Raw genomic sequence first — 16372 nt, 5'->3', positions numbered from 1 at the left:
TAAGGCTATATTTCAGAAAATACTCTTGCTCATCTGTTCACCTATCATGGGCCATTTTTGTCACTCTGTTGCCTGTGGAAGAACGTGGCTTACTTTAAGAAAGGCGAGAGAGAGAGATAGGCGTAACAAAATTAAAATCAGTCATTTTTTCCCTGAGGAGCAGATCAATTTCCGCAGACTGGGTTGAGATATTTTCCGGCATTAGTCTTTCTCGACTTGAGCACAGCACCTAAACGGCCTGCCAGCGGGAGTCTCGGCACAGCTGCACGCTTCAGTAGAGAACAGTTACTTCTGCCGCTCTGAGTTTATTTGCGCCTCACCATGAGAATTGCCATAATTTACCCCACCAACACATCACCTCCCCAAAAGATGAGAGAAAGGGAATAGTGTGTGGAATGAAAGAGGCAAATTGATTTGACGTGATATTGTTTTCTGTTTTTTATTACGCCTATTCATTTTCTCAGAAAGAAATGCACAATTGGACCCGTGCCTGAATTCGGTGTCATACTGTGGAACCTTACACACAAACCCAGTTGGCTATGTTTAAATTATGGAAACTACTACAGCATTTGAATAGCTCTGGCCTACTCAAAGTGCAGTGCAGGGTGAAGCACGTACAAGGTACAGATTTCCTGTATAGACTTGTAGCACCATCTTTTTAGGCAATAAGACATTTGAAAATTAGACCCTTCCGAGGTGATACCAGAATATCTAAGTGTCTAGTAACATTAAAGGGATAGTTCACCCAAAAATGAAAAATCTTTCATTAATTACTCACCCTCATGTTGTTACAAACCTGTAAGACTTTCGTTCATCTTCAGAACAAATTAAGATCCTTGGGATGAAATCTAAAAGCTTTCTGTCCCTCCATTGACAGCTATGCAACTACCACATTCAAAAAGTTCATAAAGAGATCATAAAATGAGCGGTTTAGTTCAGAAAGAGACATGATCGCTTTAAATGATGAACAGAATGAGAATTTAGGCTTTTATTCACATATACATTCATCAACTCATAGATCAGTTGTGGTAAACGGAAGCTCAAGCATGTTCGCTTCACGTGCGAGAACCAATGAGGTTCATTCTCCTGTTACACAGCAAGTTTGAGCTTCTGCAAGAACCAATGAGGTTCATTCTCGTGTTACGCAGCAACTAGAAATATATTTGACCAGATGGGGAGGGTTGTGACTACTTTGTTCTTACTGGACACACAAAAATTGCAGCAACAACAACAACAAAAGCCTATATTTACCACAGTGTAAATGTGATCAATTCTGATTAGCTTCTGATTTGTAGGCTATAGGATATTTCTATATTTGTTTCCAATTTTATTTGCTGTTTACAGCAAACCTACAAACCTAAATTTTTCGAAATTGTTATAGGCTATTTCCATAAATATGGTTAGCTATTATAAAGGTTTGAGATGCATAGTTAAACTTAAAAAACAACCATAACCAGAACACTGATGTAAAATCCTACAACACTACCTGGACTCCCCCATACTGAACAGAAAATAGGCCTACGTGCATTTGTTAAAGGACTGAGAAATGGACTTTACGATCTTGCCTCAACTGACATTTGCTGTACCTATGCCAGGGGTCATTCTTTGAACGATTTGTGAACATTAAACCTCGCCTCCCCTCTTCAACGTTGCCCAAATCTCTGGTTGCGTCACGAGTCGTGTCTGAGTCTAATTAAAACCATATTGAGAAAAACGTAAATACGACCCAAGTTCCTCCCTCGGTCCTTTGCAGGGAGAGAGCGCTGACTCGGTACGAGCGGATTCAAGGGACGGAAGATCTTCTGTGTCATTTGTGGAAAGTTGCAGTTCATTTCGAAAAGTTTAAATATTACTAGACTATCAGTAGCCTACATAACGCACAATGGCTGGTCTAAAGGTAAGTGCACGTTGGACTATACATTTACATAACAGTATCTTAAGCCTAATCCAGTTTTATTTATCAGCTTTTTCCAGTTATTTAACGTTTTCGTCAAAATACTTTTTTTTCAGACATAGTTTTTTTTTTTTTTTACAATTATTGATCAGTTCAATAATTAAGCTCATAAAACAATAAAGTAACTAAATTGAATATTTGCATTTATAAAACAGAAATTCAGCTGAATCTCCAGACGAGACGACATATGCTAGCCTATATACCAAACGTAAAAACTATGCTTGGTTTTTATGTTTTGCTGGAGACTCGCTTCACTGGCACATCCTATGAGTATAGTGCTGTCCGAATCTCTCTTTTGAGTCGGATCTTTTCAATGATTCGCTAAAAATGATTCACAAACCCGGTTTTGGCTTTGTTTCCTAACACCATAGCCAGTAGATCGTAGAAACCTAAAGAAAAGCCTAAAAATACTTTTGGGAAATTTCCCGAGCGATTCTCCAGTGGACAACTCGTCTGGAGATTCAGCTGAATTTCTGTTTTATAAATGCAAATATTCAAGTTAGTTACTTTATTGTTTTATGAGCTTAATTATTGAACTGATCAACAAACTTAACTGGGACACATGTCATTACAACAAAAAACATAATTAATAAAACTTAAACAGAATGACTTTACTGGAATAATATACATCGCTCAACTGGTTGTATGAACCGGTTCGTTGAAGCGAATTGCTTAAAAGAGAACCGATTCGAATGGAATTGATTCAAACATTGCTACATGAGGAGGATTTAGAGGGCGTTCCAGCCTGACCAATCAGATCACTGGAATCTGCAGCTGCCCAGATGTGGTTAATCACTGCTACACTGTAGCTGTAGGCTACATAAAACTTTTTAGGTTTATGAATGCTTTTCATCAGATTATTAGTTTTATAGAACAAAGTCCTAAAGTCAAGATGAATTTAGCATAGTCTACCAACACTGGACTCTTGCTGATCTCAATTGTCTTCTAGTAGACAAGAATGTAAACAACTGACCAATAGAAATATTTTTTTTACTGGTGTTCTCAGTTGAAATCTTATATAACTATTGTTTATTGTCATATTTTACCCCTCCATATGTTATGTTTTCAGTTAGCCTATTTGAGATCTTTAAGAGCTGCTCTGAACACATCTGCAGATGCATCATGACTAAGCACATTTGTTGTCGCTCACTCATAGGATGGAGGAGATACTGGGATGGTTCTACACAGCTTCTTTTGTGTTTTACTATTCTCTTTTATCACCTTTTGCCATTTAGATCATTCTGAAAATAAAATGAACATAACGTAGTCAAATAACTGTGTTGCAGTACATGAGTGGTTTTGGCAACGAGTTTGCCTCTGAAGACCCTCGCTGTCCAGGATCTCTACCTGAGGGACAGGTAATACCAAAACTCTGATCACCTGCCTGACTTATAAACATTGCACATCAAATGCTCAGTTTAGATTATTGTCTTATAGAACAATCCACAAGTGTGTCCATATGGCCTATATGCTGAGCAACTCTCTGGATCTGCCTTCACTTGCCCACGGTCGACCAATAAGCGAAGGTATATGTAACTTTGAAAAATGTCATGTCAGTTTGTAACATAACAGTCCAACCTAAAATCTTAAGATTTGTAAGAACTGAGCACAGCACACTTATGTGTTTATAGCTGGCTGTACCGCATTTTACCCTCTGTGCGCCACAATCCTTTCACTCCGATGAGCTGTGGAGATCTCACGGAGAACTGGAATGAAGTGGAACCTGACCCCAACCAGCTACGATGGAAGCCGTTTAACATCCCCAAATCTTCAGAGAAAAAAGTGGATTTTATAGCGGTAAAAGATTTCATTCTTACACGTACTACTCATATTTCCTTCATATTTGAATAATATTCAGTCCCAGCATTAACTTGATATTTTCAGGGTCTACATACTGTCTGTGGAGCTGGAGATTCAAAATCTCGTAATGGAATCGTCATCCACATGTACACCTGTAACACTTCAATGACCGACAGGTCAGTTTGAATTGGATTCAACTCACCAATGATTTTAATGACCTTAAAGGGATAGTTCACCCAAAAAAGAAAATTCTGTCATAATTACTCACCCTCATGTCATTCCAAACGTGTAAGAATTTCGCTCATCTTTGGAACACAAATGAAGATTTTTTTAGATGAAATCTGAGAGCTTTCTTTCCCTCCATAGACAGCAACGCAACTACAACTTTGATGCTTCAAAAAGTTTATAAAGAGATTGTAAAACTAATCTTGAGAGGTTTAGTCCAAATTTTCTAAAGAGACAAAATCACTTGAGGTTCATTCTCGTGTTATGCAGCACGTTTGAGCTTCTAAATTTAATTTTCACCCTTTAATTTTTGGGTGAACTATCCCTTTAATTCTTTGTTCATTATGTTTTTTTGTAAGATGGTACTTTTTTCTTTTCATAGATGTTTCCAAAATGCAGATGGGGATCTCCTTATTGGTCAGTTTGTGGTCTTGTTATTCATTGCCTTACTTTTTTCCAAGATTATTATATTTTTATCTTTCAGGATTAATAGTTTATATAGATGCATTTAAAAGTGATTTAGTTGTAATGCCTTTTAATTAACACTGCAATCTGTGTTTCAGTGCCTCAACAAGGTGAAATCCTGATTACTACAGAATTTGGGAAGATGATGGTGGAGCCCAATGAGATTTGTGTCATTCAGGTGCCACTCTAATATCTAAGATTTCGGAGTCGGCATAACTTTTTAATGTTTTTGAAAGAAGTCTCTTATGTTCACCAAGGCTGCATTTATTTGATCTAAAGTAAATAAAAACATGGATATTGTTTTGTATTTTAACACACTACCTGTTAAAAGTTTGGAATACTTAAAAAATGTTTATGTTATTGAATGAAGGCTCTTATTAATTTGATAAACAGTAATAATGTGAAATATTATTACAATTTAAAAGAACTGTTTTATATTTTGCTTACATTTTAAATGTAATTCATTCTTGTGATGCTAAGCTTAATTTTCAGCATCATTACTCCAGTCTTCAGTGTCACATGATCCTTCAGAAATCATTCTAGTATACCGATTTAGTGCTCAAGAAACATTTATTATTATTATTATTATTATTATTAATATTAAAAACAGCTATGCTGCTTAATATACAGTACCAGTCAAAAGTTTGGAAACACTACTATTTTTAATGTTTTTGAAAGAAGTCTCTTATGCTCATCAAGCCTGCAGTTAAAAAAAACAAAAACAAAAAAAAACAGTAATATTATGAAATATTATTACAATTTAAAATAATGGTTCTCTTTTTTAATATACTTTAAAATGTAATTTATTTTTGTGATGCAAAGCTGAATTTTCATCAGCAAGTACTCCAGTACTTTGGTGTCTTATGATCCTTCAGAAATCATTCTAATATGCTGATTTATGATCAATGTTGGAAACAGTTGTGCTGCTTAATATTTTTTTATAACCTGAGATACTTTTTTCAGGATTATTTGATGAATAAAAAGTTAAAAAGAACTGTATTTATTTAGAATAGAAATCTTTTGTAACAATATACACTACCGTTCAAAAGTTTGGGAACAATAACTTTTTTTTTTTTAAGAAATTAGTACTTTAATTCAACAAGGATGCGTTAAATTGATAAAAGGTGATGGTAACGATTTATATTGTTAGAAATGTTTTTATTTTGAATAAATGCTGTTTTTATGAATAAATGCTGTTAACGTTTTACTCATCAATGAATCCTGAAAAAAGTATTCCAAAAAAATATATTAAACAGCACAACTGTTTCCATCATTGATAATAACTGAGTATCAAATCATCATATTAGAATGATTTCTGAAGGATCATAAGACACCAAAGACTGGAGTACTTGCTGATGAAAATTCAGCTTTGCATCACAAAAATAAATTACATTTTAAAGTATATTAAAAAAGAGAACCATTATTTTAAATTGTAATAATATTTCATAATATTACTGTTTTTTTTTTGTTTTGTTTTTTTGTTTTTAACTGCAGGCTTGATGAGCATAAGAGACTTCCAAAAATAGTAGTGTTTCCAAACTTTTGACTGGTACTGTACATGTTACAATACATACAATATTACATTTCTCCAGGATTCATTGATGAATACAAATCTGAAAATCTGTTTTTGTAACAATGACAATAACAACTTCTTTATTGTCACTTTTGATCAAATGCATCCTTGCTGAATAAAAGTAATTTCTTTAAAAAATAAAAAATCTTACTCAACCCAAATATTTGAACGGTAGAGTGCATTCATCTTTGCATTCAATATTTTGATGAACAACAATTTTTATTTATTTTTTTAGCAAGGGATGCGTTTTAGTGTTGATGTGTTTGGAGAGACCAGGGGATACATTCTAGAGGTTTTTGGAGCCCATTTTGAGCTGCCTGACCTGGGTCCTATAGGTATGTACAATACAATTTCTTATTTAATGTCTCTGAATAATATATTGCTTTCACTGGCTGCTGAGAAAAGTCCATTAATTTGGATCTACAATGCAGGGGCTAATGGACTGGCTAACCCCAGGGACTTCCAAATGCCTGTGGCTTGGTACGAGGACCGCACTTTTGCTACCGGTTACACCATTGTCAACAAGTACCAGGGAAAGCTCTTTTCATGTCAACAGGTACCATGAAATTATCACGTCATTAGTAATTTCCATTACTCACACTGCTGCATCAATAAAGCACTGAATATTTATGGATTGCACAATCTCTACAATCCATGCTGGATATGTTTTTAATAAGATCAAGATATCAAGCATTAAGCATTCATTTTGCACTGAATTTATTTCCCTGTGTCCTGTCGAGTGAATAATTGACTTGTTACGGCTGTCAGGAGCAAATTAGAGAAAGAAAAAGTAGCATCACGAAGCAGTATCAACATTGTAACAAAGAAAAAAAAAATGCAGTTAGAGGACATCTATACATTGAGCAGACAGGTCCCATTATCTGTACTTGAAGGAGAAGGTACTGCCTTATCCTGTTGTTTTGTCCTCCAACTGAATGCTAAAATTGCTCAAATTAGCTTATTATTTGCTTGACTGGGAAAATATGTTTGTTTTGTGTGTATGAGTTTGTTTTTTTCTTCGTTTTAATAGAGTCTGGTAGAGTTATCCCAAGAACTGTTATGCCTGTGAGATTACAAACCTTTGGGTCCCAGAAACCCCAGGGTGCACAGAGAGTGTCTTTGTGTGACTGAATGTAACTGCAAAAACAGTCGTGTTTGTGTGTACAGTGACTGATGTTTTACCTGGATGTGTGTGTGTGTGTGTGTGTGTGTGTGTGTGTGTGTGTGTGTGTGTAGGCCTACATGAGGGTGGGTTGAAACAACAGGAGGGCGCATGAGGGTCAGGACAGCAGGCAGTCTTTGCTTTAATGAATTATATTGATTTTGCTGGCAGCATTCAAAACCTGCCTTCTGCAACATTATCAAGCGAAGGGTGTATAAAATTGCGGTTTTTAACGAAGACATTTTTTCGCCCTGTAACCTACTATTTCAAGTACAAACACAGAGCATCAAAACAAGACGATGCGGTTTAAACGTTTAATTGAGGACATTGATCGTAGGGTCTCAGTGTTTTAAGTTTGATATTAGTATTGATTAAATACTCAATGTTTATTTAATGTTTACTCAAGGTTAATTATTACTTGCAGTACCCATGTTTTTGTCATTTTAAATGTGTTATAATAGGACTTTTCGCCATTTAATGTGGTGGCATGGCACGGAAACTACACACCGTACAAATACAATCTGAAGAACTTCATGGCCATCAACTGTGTGGCGTTTGATCACGCAGTGAGTAATTTACTTTATTTGACGTCTTAAAGGGATATTCACCCAAAAATAAAATAAAGATTTGACATCACTCACCCTCATGTTCATCCAAACCTGTTTAAGTTTATTTCTTCTGTTGAACAAAAATAAGATATTTTAAAGAATGTTGGAAACCAGACAGCTGACGGTAGCTTCCATAGTAGTAGGGAAAAAAAATGCTATTAAAGTCAATGGCTACCGTCAACTGCTTGATTACGTTACCAGCATTCTTTAAAATATCTTTGTTTGTGATATAAACACAAAGAATAAAATCATAAAGGTTTAGAAAAACCTGAGGGAGTGTAAATAAGTGATTAGGCTACATTTTCAAAATCAACACATTTGCACTCTCAATCAAATTACCTGACTTTTTATTCCCAGGATCCCTCGATTTTCACCGTTTTGACAGCCAAGTCCACTCGCCCAGGTGTGGCCATAGCAGATTTTGTGATCTTTCCCCCTCGCTGGGGTGTAGCTGACCGTACCTTTCGGCCTCCCTACTACCATAGTAAGTCTGCGCTGTTGACCACGTACTTGTATTGAAACCAAGTGAAGTTTTAAGCGGTTGATGAGCGCCCTCTATCTGTGCTAAAAGGGAACTGCATGAGCGAGTTTATGGGATTAATCAAAGGTCACTATGAAGCAAAGGAAGAAGGTTTCCAGCCTGGAGGAGCCAGTCTCCACAGCGTAATGACTCCACATGGCCCTGATGTCGACTGTTTTGAGAAGAACAGCACAGCTCTTCTTAAGCCAGAGCGAGTTGCTGAGGGCACTATGGTAATGTTTATATGTTTCGTTTTATAATACATCATGTAAAAGGCCAGATCAGGTTTTAAACAATGCTGTATCCAACAGGCATTCATGTTCGAGTCATCCTTCAGCATGGCTGTGACCAAGTGGGGATTGGACACCTGTCACCGTTTGGATAAGAACTACTATAAATGCTGGGAAGCATTAAAGAGTCACTTCAATCCAAACTGGAAACCCAGCAGCAAATAAAACATGGCGCACATGGTTAAAACTCGAGAGAAATGTCAGTCATCATAATATTATTGATGGTTTTACAATGGTTTTATCACTACATAAAAGAGGTTTAGTTAACCAGAGATGTCACAATAAAACCTGCTATTGGAATATAACCAATAAAACCAAATGAAATGACAAAAATACAGTGTGATTTCTTATTATTTGTCAATAACAGTGATAAAACAAGTTTCAACAATAAAGCATTTTATTTAGTATATAATTACAAGTACTATTTATTACAATAAACAGTGAAATCAGAAAATTATTTTAGGTTGACAGCCTATAGGGGCGCTCATAGGTCCCTGCCTTCATCTTGGCCTCCCTTTTGTCCTGGAAAGATAGGAGGAAAAAAAAATCATATAAACTTTGTAATTGTCAATAAGCATTCAGGATAAGAAGTGAATTCATACAATGATGTACATTTCAACTCACCCTGTCCGTCTTAAATACAAAGTATAAGACGAAGAGAGGTAAAACTCCAAACAAGCCGCCAATCAGTGATGTTTTAGCAGTTGGTCTGAAGTTGGGATAGACGTTTTTTCCGCGAGCATGTATCCACCTTGTAAGAGCAGGATCCTCCTAAGAAATAAAAACACATGGAACTTTATCACCTGATCTCAAACATGTCAGGTTATTTTACCTTCTGAAAGTTTCAACAATGCAGTTGTCAGAATTGTAAGTAACAATTAGGCAAACAACACACTTAGGAGGATGCATTCTGAATATCATCTTTCTACATAAAAACAAGTGAAACTTGAGGACATAGCCAGCGAGCAGTGAAGGTCACTCACTGAGGGTTCAATATAAAACAATATATGCTTCTAAAACAGGAATGTGGACTAAATAAATATTTATAATAACATTATAAAATGATACGTTTGTTACAATATGCAACCAAAGCGATTTATACATTCATTGTAACCATTTTACTCCATGCTAATGTTTGCAGACTGCTCTTTGGTTCGTCTTACAATAAGCTCTTGCCGATGAGGATTGTTTAGCTGCAACAGATACTGCCTCTTCAGTCGTGACCGCAGAGCCGCTCTAGCCTCCTCAGCCCGCCGGTACTCAGGTGAAAGATTGAAATATTCGGCTGGATCTAATGTTTTTGGCCGTGTAGCCAAAGGAGCCTCTTTGTAGTTCGCCATGTCTGCGAACGGCGAACAACACGCCCAGTCAAAAAAGGAACATTCTGATTGGCTGCGCTGACTTGGTTCACGAGTCTCGCGGTATTTCAGAATATCTCGCTGGTAAAAAAAAGGTTATCTACGGTACATTTATATATTGTTTTTTAGTTAGATTTTTACATTTTCTGTTTTTATTTTAGTAATTTTATTGTTTTTTTGTAATCAGCTTCTAATATCTATATATTTTTATTTAGTTTGAGTTATTTTAGTATTTAAACGAAATGTTGCCTTGGCATCTAGCTTTTTTTTTTTTGGTATAATTTTATCTCACGTATTTTTTTAATGGTTTTAAAATATATTTGACCAATCGAAAAAGGACTCCATAAGTGTTAATGCCTGTTTTATTTGTGCAAATTAATAACGCAAATGAGAATATTACAAGAGTTGCATGACACATTCCATTCTCAGATGTGATCCAGATGTTGGTCCTCCTCTGGACTGTCATCCTGACTGATCGGAGGAATCTTACAAATATCATGCACAGAGACACGAGCAAAGTGGCTCTCTGCCAGCTCATCTACAGGGAGAAAAGGAGAAGCGTGGATACTCACTCTGACCAGCAGAGGGAGCTGCAATGCAACAAAGAGCAAAATGAGGGCAAACCTAAGAGTCTTACCTTTAACTATGCAGCATTTGCTGGTGCCCAAATTCATCCATTCATTGATATACCTGAGAGACAAGAAAATATTATTTTTGAATGGGATATTAATAACATAATGTAAAAAGATATATTTTCACAATTTATAGTTTATAAATTTATAAAATTATTAAACAATTTATAAAAATAGTGTTATAGCCCACATCTATTTTACATAAAATCTAGGTGATAATCTTAATTACTCATCAAAATTAAGAGCATCGGTCCATGCAAGCAGTTCATCCACCTCCTGCTCTAAAACTGAATCTGGTCCAATTTGTCGGAGTGAATCCATCGTTCTTTGTGTGGATTTGTGCACCAGCAGAGCTGTTTCGCTGTGTTCTGTCCGAGCATGCAGGAGACCCTCAGCATACCTGTGCACAGGGTCTATGCTTATAATTATGCTGTCATTCATATCTTATGTATTTCCATTTTTCTGTAATTATTATCTTAATACCCATTACAAACAAAGGTGCTTTAAATACACATACATTTTCCTCATCCATTCAATTTTTCGAATCTTCTTTTTTCTTGCAACATCTTGTCGCCGACGGGTTTTGCTGTGATGGAATTCAATCTTCTTGTCATTGGTATCTTGAGTTAATGGGTCTTCAAACATGGAAATCTTTAATCATAAATGCAGTAATAGACATACAATGCTCAGTCATGGAACAACACTTGTGTATATACACTCACCTAAAGGATTATTAGGAACACCTGTTCAATTTCTCATTAATACAATTATCTAATCAACCAATCACATGGCAGTTGCTTCAATGCATTTAGGGGTGTGGTCCTGGTCAAGACAATCTCCTGAACTCCAAACTGAATGTCAGAATGGGAAAGAAAGGTGATTTAAGCAATTTTGAGCGTGGCATGGTTGTTGGTGCCAGACGGGCCGGTCTGAGTATTTCACAATCTGCTCAGTTACTGGGATTTTCACGCACAACCATTTCTAGGGTTTACAAAGAATGGTGTGAAAAGGGAAAAACATCCAGTATGCGGCAGTCCTGTGGGCGAAAATGCCTTGTTGATGCTAGAGGTCAGAGGAGAATGGGCCGACTGATTCAAGCTGATAGAAGAGCAACTTTGACTGAAATAACCACTCGTTACAACCGAGGTATGCAGCAAAGCATTTGTGAAGCCACAACACGCACAACCTTGAGGCGGATGGGCTACAACAGCAGAAGACCCCACCGGGTACCACTCATCTCCACTACAAATAGGAAAAAGAGGCTACAATTTACACGAGCTCACCAAAATTGGACAGTTGAAGACTGGAAAAATGTTGCCTGGTCTGATGAGTCTCGATTTCTGTTGAGACATTCAGATGGTAGAGTCAGAATTTGGCGTAAACAGAATGAGAACATGGATCCATCATGCCTTGTTACCACTGTGCAGGCTGGTGGTGGTGGTGTAATGGTGTGGGGGATGTTTTCTTGGCACACTTTAGGCCCCTTAGTGCCAATTGGGCATCGTTTAAATGCCACGGCCTACCTGAGCATTGTTTCTGACCATGTCCATCCCTTTATGACCACCATCTACCCATCCTCTGATGGCTACTTCCAGCAGGATAATGCACCATGTCACAAAGCTCGAATCATTTCAAATTGGTTTCTTGAACATGACAATGAGTTCACTGTACTAAAATGGCCCCCACAGTCACCAGATCTCAACCCAATAGAGCATCTTTGGGATGTGGTGGAACGGGAGCTTCGTGCCCTGGATGTGCATCCCACAAATCTCCATCAACTGCAAGATGCTATCCTATCAATATGGGCCAACATTTCTAAAGAATGCTTTCAGCACCTTGTTGAATCAATGCCACGTAGAATTAAGGCAGTTCTGAAGGCGAAAGGGGGTCAAACACAGTATTAGTATGGTGTTCCTAATAATCCTTTAGGTGAGTGCATTTTTTGCTTTTACATTTAAATGGTACATGAATAAAGATAAAACCAAATGGTTGCATGTACTACTGGTCCAAAGTTTGGAATAATTAAAATTTCACTGTTTTTGAAAGAGGTCTCTTATGCTCACCCAGGCTGCATTTATTTGATCAAACATAGGCTTACAGTAAAAACAGCAATTTGGTGAAATATTATTACAATTTTAAATAACTGTTTTCTATTTTAATATATTTAAAAATGTCATTTTAAACTGAATTTTCAGCAGTCATTCATTACTCCAGTCATCAGTGTCACACGATTTAATGCTCAATAAATATTTCCAATTATTAATAATGTTGAAAACAGTTTTTGCTGCTTAATATTTTTGTAAAAACCGTAGTAAGATTTAAAAAGTTTGTATTTTATAAAAATATAAAACATTTAATATATTTTTTTATACTCTTTCTATTCATCAAAAAAAAAAAAATCCATTAATAATGTGACACTGAAGACTAAAGTAATATGTATATATATACACAGTATATATATATATATATATATATATATATATATATATATATATATATATATATATATATATATTTATTATTTTTTACTTTCTATTCGTTAAAAAATCCTGGTATGTTTCAATACTTTCAAAATGAAAATGAAAGTTTTTTGACTATATTTATTACCTTGCAAGACAAAATCCTCCAGCCATTGTTCTCCACCCGCTGGTACCACCCAGAGTGATCATCCTCATCACAGATCGTCCGTCGGCCATTATGGATCTGGCTTGGAGCTGGTCTCTTTTGCTGTGTGTAATCTTTAGGACTGCAGGCACACATGTCCACTATGGGTGCACGAGTGTATACTTTAAAGTAGATGTTTGGAGGATAGGTTGGCTAGGATAGGAAATGTTAGTAAGTTATTTGCAGTTTTTTTGTAACTTGACTGTTTACTGTTTAGCTTCCTAAAAATGTAACCATGTTTTTGTGTACAAATAACCTTATGGTGGAAATATGAATAACATCAGCACTCACCCCACCCAGTCTGAATCGGACAAGGGCCCCTGAAGCAGCATCCAGAATATTAGCCTACAACAAAGCATCATGTATACGATTTTTGAAAAAAGAGAAAAAAACATCTGATAACAAACTTGCATTGTACCATAAACTTACCTCCGCAGGGTTAATAAATCTAAGGAGGAGACGTGGATCCCCTTGATTATGGAAGCTCACTAGTTTCTTGAGGTGCTTGAAAACAGCAGTCTCCTACACATGACAGGCACAGTATGCACTCATTTTATTTGGGCATTCAATCATATGTAACCATGCTGGAGAAACTGTAACACAAAAGTTGACTGTGATCACTAACAACATGTGTCCTCCATGCTCGCTGGATGATCCTGGCTGCTCGGCTGAAAACTGTTTCCAGCTGTGGGACAAGAATGACATTAGTCTCTGATGTAGTTTCCCCAGCTGGAGATGTTGGGTGATGCCTAAAGGGGGCGGAAGAATGATTGACAGTTTTTCTATCACTTCACTCATTTAGAAATTAGTCTGTTTTGCTGTATTAATACCTGTAAAAAGTGTCTGTGTGTTCAGTCATTTTCTTGCTCATGCTAGCATAAAAAAGAAAGAAAAAAAATATTGAAATGTTAACATGGATTTACATTTAAATTAACCAAACTAAAGGAGCACATAATTCTGCTTAGAGAACACATCAATTATGCTATTTAACTGTTCATCTGAGGCTAAAGCTCAGCACCCTGATTAAGTTAAGCCTTTCCCATGTCAAGGAATGGGAAACTGGTTTATTCAGATAGGATTATGAGGATGTGGATCATTACATGACTCCACAGATACTCAATTAACAGTTGCTTTTAATAAAACACTTATATTCAGCCCACAAAATATTACTTACTTGATCTCTGGAGTCCTCTTCATCTGCTAGAAGCAGATTATATTTTCAAATATAGCATACTCGAATGAAAAGGTTTAATGGATAGAAGGTGCCTAGGCAATGTAAGTAATTAGGCCTTTAGTGTAAATAACACGATTCTCTCCCCTTATGATGCAACTCCATCATGCGAACATCGAAAAGTAGAGTAAAGTAATTGAGAGTTTTCACAGACCAGTTGAAGTGAAAAACGTAGAGAGAGCTAAAACTACAACCAAAAAGTAAGCTAAATAACGAGAGAGTTAAAACAAAATGACAAAATACTGCTAGCTGGAAGTGTGACTGCACGCCTACAAGAGCCGTTACCAGAGCAACATGAAAACACGATGCTAGAAAACGACTCGAGATTTCTATGACAGTTTAAAGTCTTTTTTGAATTATTATTATGGAAAACTACGCATGGACTATGTGTTCTTCTATTTAACCATTGAGCAGGAGATTTGGAATCATCTCAGAGACACGAATCTTAATAAAAAAAAAAAGATTCGTTAAGTCAATGGCCTGTTCAGCAGCTTACATCGTTACGCGAGTAGGTGGCGAGAACAAGTGAAGTGCCTTATTATGAATGAGTAACGTTAATTGAATGATTCGTAAAAAAAAAAATCAAAGTATTAATTCGATCGTGTTTGTACGTTCATTCTATGAAATGTTCCACTTCCTTCAGTCCGCATTGGACTGCTATGCTCGCGCTGTTTCAAATGGCCAAATTAGGTGTATCAATATCACTCATAACCGTTCATTGTGCAATAAAATTTAATCATAAAGGGTTTTTTCACCCAAAAATTTAAATTCTGTCATCCTTTACTTCATCCTTACATAATTTACTCAAGTTGTTCCAAGCCTGTATGAGATTATTTCTTCTGTTGAACACAAAATAAGATATTTTGAAGAATGTTAGTAACCTTGTTGATGGTAGCTATTGACTTATTTTTTCAGTCTGGTTACCATCATTCTTCAAAATATCTTTGTGTTAAACAGAACAAAGAAACTCATTCAGGTTTGGAACAACTTGAGGTTTAATAAATGATGCCAACATTTTTATATTTGGGTGAACTTTCCCTTTAGGAATGGCACATGGCAGGTTGTGACATGACACAACAAAGTAAGGTTGTTTTAATGAGCTGTAAATAAGACGTTTCTGTGTTATTAGATATTTTTATGTTTACTGAGATAAAGAAAAAAAAACTTAGTGTAGCCTACTTACTAATCAAAGTGTTAAAGATTAGCTTAGCAGTTTAACTGCAGACAAAGTTAGTCATTTACTATTTATATTTTATTTTACATAGTTAATTTTTTACAAGTGATCAGTATTCCTCTACATAGCACAGCAATAATAACTAATGTAGTCAATATATTACATTTTCATAAATATCACAATATTGTTATTAATGATGACATTCAAAAAACAATCTTACAAAAAAGGAACATACATGTATTGTTATACAGCCTTTAGTAGTACGGTGTTGTGATCAGTGCTGCAATTGTCTTATGGAAGTCCCTAAGGCTCTCTAGGGGAGAATTTATTTCCCAACCCCCTGCCCTGCATAATAAATTACAATAAATGATCCATTAAGATTCCACTGCCAAAGCCAAGGATACACACAAACAGTTATAATTACATTATACAGCAAAAGTTGTTTTAGTGGTCTTTTGTAAAGTTTGTGAGAGGTCACTTTAAATCTCAAATTAATATGTTGTGGATTTCGCATATGCCAGAGTCCACCACTGTTTTTCAATAACATTTACTTATAACAATAACATTATATGTAACGTCATGATTCTGCACAGAGTTAGTCATATCTGAGGTTGAATCATGATGGAACCCCAATGTTGTAGGGGCGACTATTTTTCCATTCTGTTTTCTGACTCTTTTAATGAGGCCATATGAGTTAAAAAAAACATTCAAACACA

General features: G+C 36.0%; 2 protein-coding genes across 2 annotated transcripts; one reads left to right on the top strand and one right to left on the bottom strand.

The window, feature by feature from the left end:
* The first annotated feature begins 1643 nt into the window (after positions 1-1643).
* On the top strand, positions 1644-8930 carry hgd (homogentisate 1,2-dioxygenase). Its single transcript, XM_079862880.1, has 13 exons — positions 1644-1897; positions 3241-3312; positions 3392-3480; positions 3586-3751; positions 3839-3930; positions 4362-4396; positions 4543-4622; positions 6253-6352; positions 6449-6573; positions 7641-7745; positions 8145-8271; positions 8359-8540; positions 8619-8930. Exons 1-13 carry the CDS (start codon positions 1883-1885, stop codon positions 8760-8762), a joined length of 1332 nt encoding a protein of 443 aa, XP_079719006.1. The 5' UTR covers positions 1644-1882; the 3' UTR covers positions 8763-8930.
* Positions 8931-9286: 356 nt separating this feature from the next.
* On the bottom strand, positions 9287-14743 carry cUnh11orf65 (chromosome Un C11orf65 homolog). The gene is made up of 11 exons (XM_079862881.1): positions 14426-14743; positions 14082-14123; positions 13877-14000; positions 13681-13773; positions 13543-13596; positions 13195-13404; positions 11105-11238; positions 10817-10987; positions 10593-10645; positions 10356-10493; positions 9287-9368 (listed from the first exon to the last, which is right to left on the bottom strand). Exons 1-10 carry the CDS (start codon positions 14446-14448, stop codon positions 10381-10383), a joined length of 1017 nt encoding a protein of 338 aa, XP_079719007.1. The 5' UTR covers positions 14449-14743; the 3' UTR covers positions 9287-9368; positions 10356-10380.
* Between the last annotated feature and the right edge of the window lie 1629 nt (positions 14744-16372).

The sequence above is a fragment of the Squalius cephalus genome, assembly GCF_949319135.1.
Source record: "Squalius cephalus genome assembly, chromosome: 25".
NCBI classification, from domain to species: Eukaryota; Metazoa; Chordata; class Actinopteri; order Cypriniformes; family Leuciscidae; genus Squalius; species Squalius cephalus.
The sequence above is the reverse complement of the archived record's forward strand: the minus strand, read 5'-3'. Positions and strand labels throughout refer to the sequence as shown.

Excerpts from the sequence above, each read along its gene's own strand:
- hgd (XM_079862880.1), top strand. Across the intron at positions 3,931-4,361 it reads AACACTTCAATGACCGACAG|ATGTTTCCAAAATGCAGATG; the intron begins GTCAGTTTGAAT and ends TTCTTTTCATAG. Across the intron at positions 7,746-8,144 it reads GTGTGGCGTTTGATCACGCA|GATCCCTCGATTTTCACCGT; the intron begins GTGAGTAATTTA and ends TTTTATTCCCAG.
- cUnh11orf65 (XM_079862881.1), bottom strand. The coding sequence starts at position 14,448 with ATGAAGAGGACTCCAGAGATCAA. Across the intron at positions 14,001-14,081 it reads CACACAGACACTTTTTACAG|GCATCACCCAACATCTCCAG; the intron begins GTATTAATACAG and ends CGCCCCCTTTAG. Across the intron at positions 13,774-13,876 it reads GAGCATGGAGGACACATGTT|GAGACTGCTGTTTTCAAGCA; the intron begins GTTAGTGATCAC and ends TGTCATGTGTAG.